Source organism: Trematomus bernacchii, unplaced genomic scaffold (genome assembly GCF_902827165.1).
Source record: "Trematomus bernacchii unplaced genomic scaffold, fTreBer1.1, whole genome shotgun sequence".
NCBI classification, from domain to species: domain Eukaryota; kingdom Metazoa; phylum Chordata; class Actinopteri; order Perciformes; family Nototheniidae; genus Trematomus; species Trematomus bernacchii.
Genome location: NW_022987710.1, coordinates 2,654,051 through 2,673,287, shown reverse-complemented (window position 1 = coordinate 2,673,287; position 19,237 = coordinate 2,654,051). Strand labels below are relative to the sequence as shown.

Genomic DNA, 19,237 nt, shown 5'->3' with positions numbered 1-19,237 from the left:
GCTCCATGATCATTTGAAGGAGCATATTCTCTAAACTGAAACTGTTGCTTTAACTCTGAATATGTGACTTCTCTGTATGAACGTGTTATTCTCAGCTAGAGTAAACTGGTGAAATGACTCCACAGTGAGTTCACTGACGTGTTTCTGAGATGATAGAAAACTCTGTTGACCTTATCTTCTGATTTCTCCTCAGGACTCCAGGCTGAAGGAGAACACACCTCAACAGGTAAAGTGCTCAGTTTATTCACCCTGTTACTCTTTAAGTGATTATAGTCTGTAAACAACCTTTATCATAAAACATGATGTAGTTTAAAGACTTCACCACTAACTGATCCAGTTTCATCATTTATGATTTTACCATGTTTGTGAAACCAGGATATACTTCAAAGGTAAACAACAAACCATCATCACCTTTTCATCACCACCACTTTTCATGATTATACTTTATAAATACCATCAGATCATCACATGTTACAACCATGTTGGGGTTCTCCATCAGATCATCACATGTTACAGCCATGTTGGGGTTCTCCATCAGATCATCACATGTTACAGCCATGTTGGGGTTCTCCATCAGATCATCACATGTTACAGCCATGTTGGGGTTCTCCATCAGATCATCACATGTTACAACCATGTTGGGGTTCTCCATCAGATCATCACATGTTACAACCATGTTGGGGTTCTCCATCAGATCATCACATGTTACAGCCATGTTGGGGTTCTCCATCAGATCATCACATGTTACAGCCATGTTGGGGTTCTCCATCAGATCATCACATGTTACAGCCATGTTGGGGTTCTCCATCAGATCATCACATGTTACAACCATGTTGGGGTTCTCCATCAGATCATCACATGTTACAACCATGTTGGGGTTCTCCATCAGATCATCACATGTTACAACCATGTTGGGGTTCTCCATCAGATCATCACATGTTACAACCTTGTTGGGGTTCTTCATCAGATCATCACATGTTACAACCATGTTGGGGTTCTCCATCAGATCATCACATGTTACAACCATGTTGGCGTTCTCCATCAGAACATCACATGTTACAACCATGTTTGGGTTCTCCTGCGAGCAAGTCTGGTTGTTTACACATAATAATCATCATTAATATTAATCACATTATTCATGAATAGGGTTGCATTACAGTAAAGTAGGTGCACTAGCTCAAAGATATAATGAATTTGCTATCAGAATAAATTAATAATAATTAAAATATATAATTTTTAACATGACTATTAATAATATTGATTAGTAAGACCAATATTTGTATAGCTGGTTCATGTAGTCTCATTGAACTAAAGCTTTGCACAGAGGTTGCATTATGTTATTTATTCATTTCTTTGAACACATATCTGGTTATTGTTGTCAGGTTGGGAGATTGCAATGTTACAGCATAGATATTCAATGCTCTTGGCTTTTATTTTTGTATATTTAATTCTACCTCCATACAGAAAACCAATAAACCCATATTGCACATGTTCACCAAAGGGTTCAAATGACAGTGCCACACATAAACATGCTACTAATCTCTACGTTTTGCTTTCTGATTGAACTGTTTTTAGTTCTAATTAATCCTATGTTTCATGTTTCAGGTCCTATTAGTTTATAGACGTGGGAGAGATGTTATACTTGATTAAAAGAAGTGATACCACAGTGTAGAAATACTGTAACAAGAACAAGTCTGGTATTGAGATCTACTTAGGTAAAAGTAATAGGATCAAATAATGCTTAAAGTACCATCATTAATATGACTCATACAGTACGACTATTTTCATAATGATATATTATAGTCAGGATTCTAATCAATGATCCATTAATGTGAACATCATTTTTAATTTATCAGCTGGTAAAGGTGGAGATAACTTTAATGACTTGTTATACATCTTTATCCATAACAGAACTTCATCATTAAATTGTTGTTTTATTAATAATATGAACCTGCCAAGTAACCTCAAACTCATTTTGTTGAATACATGTGATGTAGTAGTATTATAAAACTATATACTCCAGTAACGTAATTCAAACCTGTACTTATGTACTTTATTACTTCCCACCACTGGTTTATAGAGAGAGGGATTAGTTTTGTATCATAAAGATAAAGCAACACTTTCTCAGAATAAAGCAAAACTATGAGTTTAAAAGAAGAAAAAAACTGAGTCAAGCAAAATAAAATAAATTTCAAAAAATAAAACTATAAGTTGCAAACAAATCATTTGTGTAATCATGTAAACTATAAGTCATTTTTCTTTGTTTTAACATAGGTTTTTGTTTGCAGTTCTTGTTTCTTCTTTCTCAATGATCAGACTTTTGCTCTCGCTGCAGCTTTCTCTTTTGCGCTCCTTCACTTTTTGTTTGAGATTCTGACACAAACCTCCCAGGTGGGCGGGACTTTCAGGGGTGCGTCCCCATTGGCTACTCAGTTTTTGAGTTACAGCCCAGTCCTCCAGCGATTGTACAGTGCAGGCAGCTGCGGTGCGCCAACACCTCCAGAAGAACCAGCATTTCAATTATTATAATACTACAAGTGAAAATATATGTAAGTATTGATCATTTGTGTTGTTTGTGCTGTACTATACGGTCTGTTTCTTTATTGTGTTAGTTACGTGAGAAGTAAAGAAAAGCTGTGTTATGAAAGTTAGCTTTTGCTAACTTTAGATCCATAACAATGCAAGCTAGTAGCCTAATAGCAGGGACAGTTAGCTACAAAGTGAGCAGTGAGTGAGTGAGCGTTCAGACACCGGCGCACACACTCAAACGGACTCGTGTGCCTGTCTGACTCTACCAACAGGCTTTCATGATTCTGTTTAGATATGCAAGTATAATCAAATCAAATCAAATCAGGTTTTATTTATAGCACATTTTTAAAACGATTTTTGGTCCAGCCAAAGTGCTGTACATATAATAATTACCTTACAGTAAGGACACTTTACAGCAAATATAACAGCACAGTTTGTGCAGAATATCAGTATGAGAAAATGATAGCTTATTTTAATAACACGCTAATTTGATATGAAAATCAATGGAGGCTGAGTTAACTTTGTAGGAAAACCTACCGTCCATGATGCACCTGAGCTGTGTTTTATTTGTTAACTTCATTTTTTTCATTTCCTAAAACATTTATTTTCCTCTCATATTAACAGTGTGGATCATTGAGACAGCGTGGCGTCCAGAGGTCTTATCCCGTTTTCCCACTTCCTCTGAGGGGACAGCACGGAGAAGAAAGACCTGCACCAGCTTCATCTACGCTGGGCGTTGCTGTTATCACTGGCTCAGTGTCATTTCATTTGACCAAATGTCTTTACATATACATTTAATAGATGTTATTATTATCCACCTTTTTGTTTAATGTCCTTTTATTTAAAACGTTCCTTGAGACTTCATCTTCTGGTTCAAATTTCAATAAATGTAATTTGTCTTTTGTCTTTATTCTACATGAAAATGTTAGAGATTCCATTCTAATCTGTTGATTATTCATATCTTCCTCAGGCTAGGAATAGTATGTTGAGTTGTTAATGCTAAATGTATATCATTTTCTCACAGGATATAGAATGAGACAACACAGTTTTTATCCATTGTGTATGAATGCTTCAGCTCTTCAGACCAACATAGTAAGATGTGAGCATGTTCCTAATTGTGTTGGTATGCAGCCTAGGTCTGGTCTGTTTAATAAAGCAAATCTGCCACTTTTATATTGTAGAATTTGTTCAATTAAAGCAGTCTTTAATTGTTTGTCCTAAACATAACAATATATGCTTTTGAAATGTAACATGTCTTTGAAAACATAACAGTATACAGTTTACATTGTGTATCACCTTTAGCTTGAAAATACATAGATGTGTTTTTTTAATCTATAAAATAAATAGACAGACAGACACTTTATCAATCCTAAATTGGGAAATTATTTAACAGCAGCAGTGTGTTCAGGTGTGGAGGTATTAACATATTTTAAGTTGGAATAAAGTATAAACTACACAACACAAGTATAATGCACAGCAATCCATAAGATGAGTCCGATATGTTCATGAAACTCCCCAGGAGACATAAACGTGGCCGAGTGGACTCCGGAGTTTGCTGCATGAGTTGCACTGTATGATCTTTGGTGTAGTGGGCTGTCACTCAAAAACTGAGTAGCCAATGGGGACGCACCCCTGAAAGTCCCGCCCACCTGGGAGGTTTGTGTCAAAATCGAAAACAAAAAATGAGGGAGCGCAAAAGAGAGAGCTGCAGCGAGAGCAAAAGTCTGATCATTGAGAAAGAAGCAACAAGAACTGCAAACTAAAAGATATGTTAAAACAAAGAAAAAAGACTTATAGTTTACATGATTACACAAATGATTTGTTTGCAACTTATAGTTTTATTTTTGAAATTTATTTTGTTTTGCTTGACTCAGTTTTTTCTTCTTTTAAACTCATAGTTTTGCTTTATTCTGAGAAAGTGTTGCTTTATCTTTATGATACAAAACTAATCCCATAGAGTTAATGATCTGATTATCACTTGGAAGTATTAATAGTATAAATGATTAATGATTAATATATGCTAATATCAATGAAGGACACGACTCTCTTGTTTCTCTCCAGAGCCTGGTGTTAGGCTGGTGGGAGGAGAGACTCGCTGTGCAGGAGACCTGGAGGTGGAACATCAGGGAAAATGGAGACCAGTGGAGGGCTATGACTCTCTCAGGACCCTGAAGGATGCAGGAGTCGCCTGCAGAGAGCTCGACTGTGGCTCTGCTGTTTCTGTGGGGAGAAATAAGTCCTCATGGAGATATGTGTGGAAGATCATCTCTAACTGTGTTAAGTCTGGATCTGCTCTGAGGGAGTGTGCAGAAACATTTTTCTCTGACTACATCCTGAATCTCACCTGCTCAGGTAAACCCATCTGTGACATCATCAGTGACATCATCGATGACAGTCGTTTTAAGCAACCGCAGTTCATGGGGGGTTAACCGAGATTAAAAAGTGTCTGGAACAAATCCAGACATGATATAAACGTCAGTGAACATTCATCTGGTGGCAGTGTGACATCTCATTTAGTATCCATCACAATCTGTATGAAAACCTGTTTGATATTCATGTGGCAGAAGCTTTGTTTGTTTATTACGGGTAATCAGGTGTAATCAATACATACACAAGGTTTAAAATCAGAACATACGTCATATTTAATATGAGAGAGACTTTATATTTAACATCCTTTATTTAGGACACAGTGTTTACAATTTCCACTGACAGCTAAATGTATGTTTCTCTGTGAATATGCATCAGTGCACGGTACTTTCAGGAGCAGCTGGTGTTAGGAGAGCGTTAGCTGAATGCTGGATGTGTTGGGGGGCATGTCTCTTCTGCCTGGGGCCCCCAGAGGGTCTTGCAGTGCCACTGCTCACAGCCATGAGGCCAGATCAATGAAACCAGGATACATCCTTTACCGTCAAACTGGGTCTGAACAAAGCTGCCTGTGAGCGCTTGATAAATACTTTCTGATGTTATATTTATTATATGCTAGTTATCAGCTACATGGCCCTAACGTGTGAAGTTAGACAAGCATTTGTACCAGTGCTTTTCACAAGTAGACTCTTGCAGGCCAGAGTAGCTGGAGTGATTCAACAACAACACAAAGACATATCTGAGAAGAGATCAGGACGAAGAGGAAGAGGAAGAGGAAAAGAGAGATGAAGAGACCAGGAGGGTCAGAGCAGGAGGAAGCCAGGAGGAGATGAAGTTCGTGTGGAGGAAAAGACGCAAGTGAGGGAAGCATGGACTCAAGTTCAGAGACTTAGGATGGACCTCATATCGTGTTCTTCCAAGCTAGAGTAGAAGTGATATTAACATTGTTTTCCGCTTCGTTCTGATGCCTTAGTTTTACCGGGACTGCAGGGCAGTCATTTTGCCCGAAAGGGACGCACTTATGGGATTGGATTAAATGATGCAGACATCTGATTGGCTACAGAAACTCCCATCTTGAAAAAATGCATTTGTGAATCCAGCGGCGTCAGGGTGTCTCAGAAATCCACTCACAAAAGCCTTTTTTATAGAAATGTAACTACATCAAATATGTTATTGATGCACAACATTTAACACTTTTAAAGTCATATATTTGTGGATTTATATTGCATTTATTTAAAACAATAACTATTTGTGTTTGCATCGAAACATATTTGTGTGGATGGAGACATGTATGTCTGCTGCCTCAGGAGTCCCCTGGGACAACCAGTCTGAAAGGACTCCTGCTTCAGCTCCACCTCTCTCTGAGCCTCTGGTTTCCAGCAGCAGGTTCTTTGGGTTCCACCATAACAGCACCAAGACCTCCTGGACACAGCTTTGATCAGCTCAGCCGGGGCTCCTCGAGGCGTCCTTCACTCCGAGAAGGTCCTTCAGAGCAGAGTCCGGCTCCTTTGGCTTTCATCTTTTAGAATTCATTTTCTAATGGGATTTTTGTTCTAGGATCAGATTCTATTAGATAGGTGAGAAATAATAAAACCTTTTTTAAAACATGATGTTGAGTCCCTGAGCAGAAGGAGCAGAGGATCTGCAGAGGAGGATGTGTTGTTGAAGACACAGGGAAAGGGTTCACTAATGGAGACCACTTGCTAGAGGGTATCAGATGTAGATGTGAGGGTACCTGCAGTCTGTGTTCTTATAAACATGTGTTCTGTTGTTCATCATCAACTCATGTTGGAACTGAGTCCAGTTTGAATCTCTGAAATATTGTTTCATCTCTTTGATGGTGTGTCTTTGACCTCTGTTTGATCTTCTGTCCTCTGCAGACTCTGTCAGGCTGCTGGGGGGGACTGGTCTGTGCTCAGGCAGACTGGAGGTGAAGTCTAACCAGTCTAACCAGTCTAACCCGTCCTGGTCCTCAGTGTGTGAGGCTGACTTTGACCAGCAGGATGCTCAGGTGGTCTGCCGGCAGCTGGGCTGTGGGGCTCCTTCAGTCCTCCAGGGGGCGCTCTATGGAGAAGGGGAGGCTCCAATGTGGACCAAAGAGTTCCAGTGTGGAGGCCATGAGTCTGCTCTCCTGGACTGTAGCTCAGCCTCAGAGAGAAACACCTGCTCACCTGGCACAGCTGTTAGCCTCACCTGCTCAGGTAGAGAGGAGCTGTGATTGGTTCAGGTTCAGGTTCAGGTTATTTATTTGTACCCGTAGGTAGATTCTGTTTGCATAGAAAAAGACAAGGGGTTCCATCCTGACACTAAAAACAAACACAAACAACAGACACATCTCTAATAAAAGGACTAGTAAAAGTACAAGTATACCCTGCTCAACCAAACCTCAAAATATTTTAAAAACATTTTAAGAGGGAAAACACTAGTACAAACATGGACATTCAAAATTCACAATTAACCTGTTAACCTGTTCCACTCTGAGCCTGTTTTTCAGGTCTCAGGCTCGAAAATGACATTCCCAGAACAAATGACCATATCTTCCCTTCTAAAAGGGTTAAATTAATAATCTTTTCTCAAAGTAATGATAAACCTGTGAGTTGGATGTAGAAGTGTCAGAATCAATATAAATGTTTTTTATTTTAAAGAAAATTCAGATTTTACATAGTAAAAAACTGTAAATTATAGTGTCCGTCCAAAAATTATTTTTTACAGATAGTGAAAACTACCCTTGGATGATGGGTTAGTAGACTAAAAGCTTTAGGAATCCAAAGTACAACATATAATAAGTACCCTGTATCAAGATTGATGCAAAACAAGTGAAATTTGACCTTTTTAGAGAGATTTAGCCAAAAACTGGGCCATCTGGGGTCATTTGGGTGGATTTGACCTATCTCTGGCCCCCCTTGCTCGATCTGGTTGGTTGACATACCCTTGTGACCGTTAGAGCCAATAGAATCGAAGGAGGAGACTCACATAGACACACATTATAAAGAAAAAATGTTGCCGCTTCGCGTGTGGAAAGCGAAACTAAACTGGAGGAATGTCTCCTTCTGGAGTTTGGAAACTAAAACGCAGTTGTATTGCTTATGGATTATCAGAAATAATTTCAAAGAAGGCACAGACACATAGGATGAACCTATGGATTAACTGCAGCATCGTTTTTTTATCGTTTTAATGCCATTGAAGACCACTTTTGACCAAGGTAAGCCATATTTACATGTTTAGCTTCTTGGCTCCACATGTGATGATGTACGCTTTCGTTGATAGCGTCGCGAATGTTTATCACTGAGTGTTGAGGTGGGCACCGTTAGATTCAGTGTCTCCAGGACACCAAAAAATAGTGTTTGGTTGTGCATCTAGGATAAGTAATAAGGGAGTTCTGAGTGAGTTTATGTGCCTTTGTCGGTCCCGTTTTTTCGATCGAGGCTAATTCAGAGGCTGAGTGCTAGCATTGTGGGTTTTTTTTGAAAAAAAAAATTAAAAAGATCAGTTAGCTGAGTTTCTTCCCGTTACATGGATATAACACATTCATAGTTTTATTCAATATTAAGATTCCTTAGACGTTGTTTCCTGCAAATGACGCGTTTATCCGCCCGGTACTGGGGGGAAGGCGTGAAACAGGTTAACCTGTTAAGCCCGAGAGACCCCGGTACCGGGGCACTGCCGCAACATCTTGCAGGAAACAGTGTCTGAGGGCATGTTCATTTAATAAACTATGAATGTTTTATATCCATGTAACGGGAAGAAACTCATCTAACTGTTCATTTTTATTTTTTTTTCAAAAGAAAACCCACAATGCTAATACTGAGCCTCTGAATTAGCAACAAGCGAAAAATGCTAACCGATTACTGCACCGAAAATCACTCACAAAACCTTATTATTTACCTTTTCTCCACATCCATGACATCGATTCACATCGTGAGGTGACACAGAATCGATGGGTACCCTCATTATCACTGAATTATACGAATTTGTGACGTTATAAACAAAAACAGACATCAAAACAGGTGACGCTAGGTAGCTAAAAATGCTAACAAGGTTACCTTGGCTCTGTAGTCTCTCCAAAGTGGTCTTCAATGGCATTAAAACGATAAAAACGCTGCTGAAGTTAATCCATAGGTTAATCCAATGTGTCTGTGTCCCTTTGAAATGATTTCTGATAATCCATGAGCAATCAGACGGATAATCCATGCTATTCCGTTTCTAGATGTCAGAGCTAGAGTGTAGCTTCACTCTAATGCAAAATTACATGCGCAAAGCCCCCACCTTTTTGTTTCACAATGAGTGTGTGTGGGGGACTCCCCCTTCGATTCTATTGGCTCTAACGGTCAGAAAGAGGTGTCAACCATCAAAATCGACCAATGGGTTCCAGAGATATGAAAAAAAAACATTTACACCCAAATCACCTCAGAGGTGGAGTGTTTTTGGCTAAACCTCTCTAAAAAGGTCAAATGTCACTTGTTTTGCATCAATCTTGATACAGGGTACTTATTATATGTTGTACTTTGGATTCCTAAAGCTTTTAGTCTACTAACCCATCATCCAAGGGTAGTTTTCACTATAAGTAAAAAATAATTTTTGGATGGACACTATAATTTACAGTTTTTTACTATGTTCAATCTGAATTTTCTTTAAAATAAAAAACATCTATATTGTTCTGAATTTTCTACATCCAACTCACAGGTTTATCATTACTTTGAGAAAAAAGATTATTAATTTAACCCTTTTAGAAGGGAAGATATGGTCATTTGTTCTGGGAATGTCATTTTCGAGCCTGAGACCTGAAAAACAGGCTCAGGGCTAAACAGGTTAAATAAATAAATAAAAATAGGCATCAGTGTGACGCTCCTATGATGTGTTAATTTGTGCAATAGCTGCTGGGATAAAACAGTTTTTATACCGCTTCGTTCTACTCCTTGGGACAAGTAACCTCCGGCCCGAAGGAAGAAGCTTAAATTCTGAGTGCAGAGGGTGGGAGTCATCATCTAATATGGAGCTGGTTAACCACTGTAACTGCCTGAGGTACAGGGTCTCCAGGTTTAGCTGTGGCTCACCAATCAGTCTGCTGGACCACTTTATGATCTGACTCAGAGAGTTTCTGCTCTTTAAAGTCAGGTTACCAAACCATGACATTAGTGAAAAAGACAGAATTGACTCGATAAAACATGATCATCATGGTTTTGTCAATGTTAAAATAGGACAGTTTCCTAAGACAGTACAAATTGGTTGGTTCATTCTGTTCTCATCAAACTCACTTTATTCTCTCTCTGATCACTCTCTTGTTTCTGTTCAGAGCCTGGTGGTGTTAAGATGGTGGGAGGAGAGAGTCGCTGTGCAGGAGACCTGGAGGTGGAACATCTGGGAGAATGGAGACCAGTGGAGGGCTATAAATCTCACTGGACCCTGAAGACAGCAGGTGTTCTCTGCAGAGATCTCGATTGTGGATCTGCTGTTTCTGTACGGAGAGAGAAGTCCTCAGAGAGATCTGTGTGGTGGATCAGTCCTCTCTGTATTCTGTCTGGATCTGCTCTGAGGGAGTGTGCAGCATCACTTCTCTCTTCCTCCTTCCTGAATCTCACCTGCTCAGGTAAGCCCATCAGTGACATTGTTTATGACATCATGTCATCTGTCTCTTTGTTAGTGTTAGATGTATTCGTTGTTCTCGCATCCAGGAGAGAAGCTTAAAATAAGGAGACTAATGGAGTCTCTCAAAAGGTTCAAATGGGTACTTTAATGAAGTAGCGCGGTAATGAAAGAAACAGAAGGTGTAGTGGGACGGAGACAGAGCAGCTGTTTGTCTCGCAGTGCAGGGGTGAAGAGAGAACGAGAACACGTTGGTTCTCTCGCTTGTATCTCTCCTTCGCTCCTCCTCTCTCGGGGCTGTGACGTGGGGGTCCGCCCTCCTCTGTCTTCTATGTCCGATATCGCATAAAACAGAGGATTTAGACGGTGTATTCATTGCATAACTCCACACGCCTTCACTCCTCCTGGACTCATTCATGACTTTTTATTTAATGCATTTTAACGGCTGTAATCGTTGTTAACGTGAAACCGGAAGTGAAGCTCACTGTTGATATCCGGAGACTTCTTCCGGTAAAGCTTTTCAAAATAAACTTTAGCAACAACATTAGCCACAGGCGAATGCTAACCGGAAATGTTTTCAAAATAAAACAGTTTTAAGCTTACTGTATGTTTAAACTAAATTACGTCATTAAACATTGATTTTAATTTCTTACATTAGTCAGTGTCTCTCTCTCTGACAAAGAGACAATCCCTCTCTGCTACCTGGACTGTCACAGACTGAAAGCTCTTGTAATGTCTTCAAAGCGGTGTCTTCAGACTGAGAGGAGGTTTTCACAGAGACTGTTTTTATTGTTGCTGCTGGGGCAGGCAAACATGTGGATCTCCAAAAGCAGGAACAACAGAGTAAACAGTACAGCAGCTCAGCAACTCACTAACATGTGTTTCTCTTACGGGCCGTCTCCACGGCAGCGTTAAAAAAATCTTGGAGGTGGGCGTATCTGAAGCTTGAGGATTTTTTGCGAGCAACCAATCACATGAATCTCCCGCCCGCGACATACGAAGCAAAAAAGCCCGAAGTAAACTGGATATAAACTCCCCAAAACAGGCGAAAACCTACCACTGTCTCTGCCACCTCCCTCCATGCCTGGCTCCTCCGGTTTATATCCCGGTAGGTCTGGTCATAAAGCACCGGGTGATTGATTCGCTACCGCTAATTTCTCCTCCATTTTTTGGAATATGAGGAAATGACCTGCGGTATTTCTCTCCCAGCATACACGCCGTTTGATTGGCTAGAGCTTGAACTGTCAGATTTGCGTACACGGGATTTGATTGGCTGACGCTTCCACCTCAGCCTCAAAAGTTGAACATTGTTCAACTTTGGATCTTGAAAATCCTGAGAATCTCCGCTCGCCTGCCCACAATGCATTTCGGCGAAAGCGAAAAAAAGTGACGTCACCCCATTCAAAGTGAATGGGCAGAAGCGTTTCAAGATTTTTTAACGCTGCCGTGGAGACGGCCCGTTAGTGAAAGCAAGAGTGAGTTAGATTTTAGATTTCACTCTCTGATGAGAAACATGGAGGAGTTTTTAAACCCTTAGTGTTTCACAACAGCTTCTGCTCGCTCTCTCTGTATGGTGTGTTTAGTGGAGACCGCGAAAAGGCTACACCATCTCTCTCTCTCCCCCCCAATTCGCGTGGTCGCTCTCCGCACCCACCCGCTCTCGCTCTCTCTCTACCACTCTATCTCTCCCCCATCTCTCTCTCTCTATCTCTCTCTCCCATCTCTCTCTTTCTCTCTCTCTCCCCCCATCTCTCTCTATCCCCCATCTCTCTCTCTTTCTCTCTCTCTCTCTCCTCTCTCTCTCTCCAGATAAGCTGTTTCAGCCCAACATCTCTGTGTCCTGCTCCATGTATGGGGTCTCCGGGGCCCAGCAGCAGGGGTTCCAGGTGTTCAGAGGCTCCACCTTCACCATCAGTTGCTCCATCCAGCCTCAGTACCCAGGAGGCTCCTTTCAGCTCAACTTCACCTCCATCAACTCAGCAAACAACTACACCCAGCCAGCTGTCAATCACTCTGCCCACTTCCTGTTCCCGGCTGCAGAGCCCGCCCACCAGGGAAGCTACAGCTGTGTTTATCACGTCTCTGCTTTTTCTCAGGACTTCTCCTCTGAGAGCCGTCTGCTCTCCGTCACCGTCACAGGTGAGCTGCTAGAGTTTACTGTAGGACAGAGCGTGATGCTCCCCAGGAGAACGCTGGTGAGGACTGAGTGTTTTACTGTGAGCCCTGAAGCAGTCACACCCTTACATCACATGTAGCTTTCCAGAGCAACGTACAATAAGTGCAATGAACCGTGAACACATGAATCCAGAACACACATTCTCCAGTCAGCTGTAGTTTACATTGGAGTATTGCCATGAGTACTGACTGTTTAACAGATACAGCTAGCAGCTTCTCCCTACAGTCCTACTGTCTGGTATGAACAGGAAAAAGGGTTGGGGTTGAATGAAGATCTTAAGAAGATGTAGTTTATTGTAATATAACTGTAGAAAGGTCTCTGTGTGTTTGCTGACTCTTGATGTGATTCTGTCCATGTGTTCGATCAGATCCAGAACCTTTTATCATCCGAGCCGTCGTCCTGCCGCTGACTCAGCTGCTGGTGACCATCGGCCTTTACTTCTACTGTAAGGTACGGAAACATGTTGTTGTTCCACCACTGACTGCATGATAAGGTACTGAAACATGTTGTTGTTTCACCACTGACTGAATGATGAGGTACTGAAACATGTTGTTGTTCCACCACTGACTGAATGATGAGGTACTGAAACATGTTGTTGTTCCACCACTGACTGCATGATAAGGTACTGAAACATGTTGTTGTTCCACCACTGACTGCATGATAAGGTACTGAAACATGTTGTTGTTCCACCACTGACTGAATGATGAGGTACTGAAACATGTTGTTGTTCCACCACTGACTGCATGATAAGGTACTGAAACATGTTGTTGTTCCACCACTGACTGAGTGATGAGGTACTGAAACATGTTGTTGTTCCACCACTGACTGAATGAAACAGTGTGTGTTATTGAACAGGAGTGATGCAGGAAGTCTCATCTGTGTGCTGTCATGTCTCTCCAGGCCACCAGGGGGCGGAGGCCGAGCCGACAGGAGGACATTGAGCTGGATTATGATGACCTGGGTGTTCCTGCTGAAGAGGAAGGAGCTCGGGGAGCAGAGTAGCAGCTCCAAGGAGCTCCTCTCACACACATGGGTTTATCAGCTCTTATAGCTTTTAACCAACGTTAGAAAATATAGCTTTTACTCTGAAAGTCACCAGCAATGTGTCAGTGCCTCATGTTTCCTGACTTCCTGTCAGCTCCAAGCCCATTGGTTCCCACTGAAGATGAAGATCTTTACAACACATCACAAGTTAGTTTTATTATGAAAAGTCAATGCAGTCGGTGCAGTTTGAAACCACAGACACACCAACCCAGGCCGCTCAGGAACTAAGTTGGCCAATTAATGCCATATATTAATGTTCAAATATCCTCTAAAAACAGTGTTACAATACCCAATGTTTGAACCTAATGTAGTGATTCCTGAGATAACAGGAGGAACGTGTTACAGCGCCACCTAGTGTTGGATTTGTAGACCTCGATAGTAGCTTGATTTTGGTCTGAAGAGATTGTTTGTAAAAAAAAAAGAAGCTTTTTCAGAGAAATCCGATTATATTTGTAATTTGCCAAAATGTATAAGATTTTAACTTTTCTTTAATGTTCTTATTTCACATGTACTGAGCTCAGTTTGTAATCATTTTCAATCATTCAGGATTTTTCTTACGTTATATCATTTTTGATGGTATTTTCTGTATGTTGTAGTAATTTAGCTGTTTTGAAGAACTCCACCTATTGGAGAGCATTCCCAAATTCTTAAGATATTAAATACTAACATGTTGTAATTACAAATGTACATCATTTGGTAGAAGTTTCCTTTTTAAAAGGTAATGTGCTTTGTTATGTGATCAAGATGTGCTTGTTTTTGTATTATTGAGGATTGTACTTATTTCACAAGATGATCAATAATATGTAATCATTACTTTTTGGACTTTTATGAAACATTTTAATTTCTTTAGAATTTCACTTTTTTCAAAGAATTCAGATTATTTTTGTGATTTAGGATTTTCCCAAATTCAGGAAATTAATGATTTCGTACTTAAAATGTTAACATTGTCCGCAAACAAGTGTTGTGATTTTGGAACCGAGAAATGTTTTTGCTTCATGAGAATTTTGATTGATTTAGTTGTTTTTTGCATTTCTGAAGAATTTAGCTTTCGCCAATTAAGGTTTTTTGATGTGGCTTTTTTTAACAAATGTTGTATTTGAATATTTTTCATGATTTTGCTTAAATCTTGCATCACAAATTCTACTTGATTTTATAATGAAGAGTTTTGACCGATTTGGTTTCCATGAGATTACGATGAAGCAAATCGTCTTAAATTCTGAACACAGCAGAATCCTCCAGAAACCATGACGATGTTCAACATCACTGTAATAAATGCTGTCATTTGCTATGTACCAAAAAAATAATAAAACTTCTTTAATAATCCATGAAACTCTGAGAGTGAGCTGATTTCAAAAGTGTTTCTCCTGGTTGGAAAATGATGTGTTTGCTTTGTTTCTGTGTGAGAACTAAACCTCAAGGCTTTAGTTATAACAGGTTAGTATTGAAGTAATCTCTGTGTCAAACAAACGTTTATGATTCTTACACGTTTAGTTCAGCAGAATAATCTCCACATATTAACACCACTTTAGGATTTCTGAAGTAGAAAGCTAATGTTGGGCTATAAAGGAACTAGGCTACAGCACGGTCACATGACTTCACGTCACCACCGCTAAGCTAAAGGTGGCTAATGTTGGGCTATAAAGGAACTACAGCACGGTCACATGACTTCACGTCACCACCGCTAAGCTAAAGGTGGCTAATGTTGGGCTATAAAGGAACTGCAGCACGGTCACATGACTTCACGTCACGTCACGTTCTCGGGATCCCGCCTTGCGTTTGGAGGTCCACGGATCCTCCAAAAAATCTCTAATGGCGCAGTTCCACTACAGCGCGGAGCTCGCTTTAAGCGTGCCGTGTCGTGCACGTTTTTGGTTGCGCTTCCACTAGGCCTAGTCCCGGCCCGGCCCGGCCCGGGGCCACTTTTTCACGTCTTTTCTGGCCCGAGAAAATTGTGGTTCTATCGAGGCCAACAAACAGGGCTGAGTCGGGCTGAGTATGCTAAACTAGAGAGAGGAGCGCTGGCAAGGGGGCTACAACTACAACAAGATGGACATATTTGACCGTGATTTAATTGTAATACACGTTTCAAAATGATGCCGAAGTAACAACATACTGATACCGGTTAGTAAAAACCATGAATTAATGCTTTGTCAAGTCTGCAGACAGACGGCAGGCGAAAAACCTTTTAAAATGCGTGTTTTTCTAGGTGGAGATTGGCTAAGCTAACGCAGTATATGCTCCGACCGTCCACACTCACAACAACGGCCTATACAGACATAAATAAAGCAGCGACTGTATTCACCATGACACAGGCAGTCTGTGGTGTGTACTTGTTTAACTTTTGTCGAGTTTCTGAACATATATAAGGAGCTGTGAGCTCTGAGTGCTAACAGCTAACGGCTGTGTTGTGTTTCTGGAGTTCTCACTGAAGATGACGTCACGGCTCCGCCTACACTGCGTTACTATAGTAACTACCCCAGTTCCTAAACTGTAATGGAAGCGCAGCATTATGAAGTGAGTCGGCCCTGTTAAGGCCAAGCCGTACCGAGCCGTACCGAGCGTGGCCGAGGGCGACCGTGTAGTGGAACTGCGGCATAAGAGACGCAAGGCCAAGATTCCAGCCCGTGCTCCAGCAGCTCCAGTTCTGGCCCCAGTTCCGGCTCCAGTTCTGGCCCACGCAGTCATGGTTCCAGCTCCAGTACCGGCCCCAGCAGCCATGGTTCCGGCTCCAGCAGCCATGGTTCCGGCTCCAGTACCGGCCCACACAGCCATGGTCCCGGCTCCACTTCCGGCACCAGCAGCCTTGTTTCTGGCTCCAGTACTGGCTCCCCGGCCGACGCCAGCCCCCCGTGTCCTGTCAGCGTACTGGCCGACTCCAGCTCCTCGTCTCCTGTTGGCTCTCCGACCGACGCCAGCCCCCCGTGTCCTGTCGGCGTACCGGCCGACTCCAGCTCCCCGTCTCCTGTTGGCGGTCCGGCCGAAGTGCAGCTAGCTAACCAGATGCTAACATCACGGTCCCCGCTGGCACCGGTCCCTCTCTCTCCCTCACACTAAATGCGCTATTGCCACACACACACAGAGCCGAGCTTGAATGACACAAGCACACGTGTATTTCCATGCAGCTCTCTGATTGGTCTGGTGTCTTGCCTCTGTTGCATTCACTGAACACGGGAAATTGCAGTCCTGCCGTCCTCTCTTGTGTCATGATGAGGTTCACGTAAAGCACGGTTAATGTATTATATTATTGAGGTGTCTAAAATATACGTCAATCAAGTGGCACCTGCAAACGGGGTGGTGGATGATAGGTTTACATCTAAAAACTTATTTTTCAAACATTATTATTATTATTTTATTTTAATTTCTTTTGTTACTTTTTTTTTTACCGGTCCGCGATCTACCCGCACCACACTTGGCAACCACTGATATAGAGGGTAATCAGTATACAAAACATTTTTCTATTCGAAATTCAAATTTTTCTTCCAAATGTCGAAGACTTTTGACTTTCTTTCAATATTCTTACTTTATTCGGAAAAATATCAATTATTTATCCAAATTCTGGCTTAATTTCAAAATTCTCAGTTTTCTTTCAAAATCCTCACTCTTTTCATTTTTTTTTCAAAATTTCTGACTTGATTTCTAAATTCTCTATCACTTTTTTTTCAAAAAAACGTTCTAAAACCTATTCTGGGACTCATTTGTTTGACCTGTTTATCAGTTTTATCATTTCTACTCCCTTTTTGGAGCATAGCAATATCATATTATTTAAAGAGGCCCTATTCTACTAGAAACATGTCACAGTAGGTCAACCTGAACTTGAGCTGAATAAGACCTCTCTGATTTGGTATACTTGCCTTTGTTACCTCAATTATCCAATTTTCAATGTACATTTTCTGCATTGTTTGGATATTTGTAGTCAGAAATATCCTTAAACTTTAAACCTGTTTAAGTTAACCTTTACTATCAGTCCATTGCAACCGATCCAGCATCCCCTTTAACCTCCACATTGATGTCAAGTTAATCTAAATCAGCCCACCAGGAGTAGAACTATGGCCACCTTCTGGTTAAAAGTGCTTATTGTGCAAATTGCCCAACATATGCAAGTTAGCATCCGGCAGTTTCTATGTGCTGGGGACCCGTATACTATACATTTCTAAAATTCAACTTTGGGGTTCTCAACATTTCCAGGTTCACAAAGCCGGCAACTAGACTAAACCAGTAGATAAAGAGAGCCACAGACCAGCTGATCAATCCCCTGCTCCCAATTTCCACCTAAAAGAAACCCACTCAGCCCGGTTCCCACTGATCACTGCGCTCCTGCAGATTCAAACATCACGGTCTGTAACTCCAGTTCCATCTGAGCTGTGTGAGTGTAACAGATCACAACTGTAAGCGACCTGTTATCCTTCAAGAAACAACAGCGAAGCATCTGGGGTGTTTTCTGGCATTTATTCTGAGGACTGAGAACAAAAACAATATTCTCCTTGAATCCACGCTGCACATCCTCCGCAGCACTCACTTCAATGTCCATTCATACATACTAGTTTATTTAGAGATTAAGAAATTATTAAATGAACAAGAAAATCTTATTAAGTAATCACACAAAAATACAAATACAAACATACCTGAGAACAAAAACAATATTCTCCTTGAATCCACGCTGCACATCTTTACAAAAGAAAAGAAAGGAAGGGTTAACATGTAAACAAAGAGAATGACGCAAATCGCGTCTAATTCCCACCAAAACCACACCACAGATATCACTAAAAAAATACAATTTCCTACGGTGGAAACTCAACAAAAACGGGTCAACAATGTACCCAAATTAACACTCAACAACACACATCACTTCCATCAACCCAAACAGCCGGGCCCTTTCTCATGTCTTCAAATGTTCCTCCTCGACTCCCCTCCTCGACTCCTATCCTCGAGACTTAGTCCCGCCCACAGGAGATGCGAGCGGAGGAGCCGAGGAGGGGAACCGAGGAGAGAGGAGGGGAAGCAGCAGGCGGTTAGAGAAATGAGAACTCCTCTCCTCTGAGCGGTCATTTTAAAGAGACGTCCATTAATGATGACAGGAGGCACAGCAGCCCTCTGTCTGATGGACAGATGTGTTCATGACGACTTATATATTTACTTTTAATTCATTCACAGTGCGGTATAATGAGACAATAACGGGCTACAGATGCGGACACACACACACACACACACACACACACACACACACACACACGTATATATTTATATAAATATATACAATTTCAGAATCAAACAGAGCACTCTCATAATAACGTAACACTATCAGAGACTGGATGTATCCCCCCCCCCTCTCTGGTCGCTACAATGAGGGAAATAAATGACGGGCCAAAAGTTTTATTTACAAGTATTACAAGTAAGCAGAGAACACCAAACCAACTGAGACCTGTCTGTCCGCTGCATCTACGCACACACTGTACCACACACACACCTACACCACACACACGCACCTACAGCTCCTACCTAAAGCATATAATCAGGCTCCAGCCGTTGTGTATTTTATTATGT

The 19,237-nt window shown here is 41.3% G+C and overlaps 1 protein-coding gene across 2 annotated transcripts in view; it reads left to right on the top strand.

The window, feature by feature from the left end:
* Nucleotides 1–15,019, top strand: part of LOC117491142 (CD5 antigen-like) — an 18,206-nt gene extending 3,187 nt beyond the window's left edge. Inside the window, exons 2-8 of one of the 2 annotated variants that reach the window (XM_034141006.1) lie at nucleotides 194–226; nucleotides 4,591–4,881; nucleotides 6,774–7,094; nucleotides 10,187–10,480; nucleotides 12,286–12,615; nucleotides 13,020–13,102; nucleotides 13,553–15,019. In XM_034141006.1, coding sequence (XP_033996897.1) covers nucleotides 194–226; nucleotides 4,591–4,881; nucleotides 6,774–7,094; nucleotides 10,187–10,480; nucleotides 12,286–12,615; nucleotides 13,020–13,102; nucleotides 13,553–13,654 — 1,454 coding nt within the window. In that variant the 3' untranslated portion in view covers nucleotides 13,655–15,019. The remainder of the gene's footprint in view (nucleotides 1–193; nucleotides 227–4,590; nucleotides 4,882–6,773; nucleotides 7,095–10,186; nucleotides 10,481–12,285; nucleotides 12,616–13,019; nucleotides 13,103–13,552) is intronic. The other variant, XM_034141007.1, reaches the window with a different exon arrangement.
* Nucleotides 15,020–19,237: the final 4,218 nt, after the last annotated feature.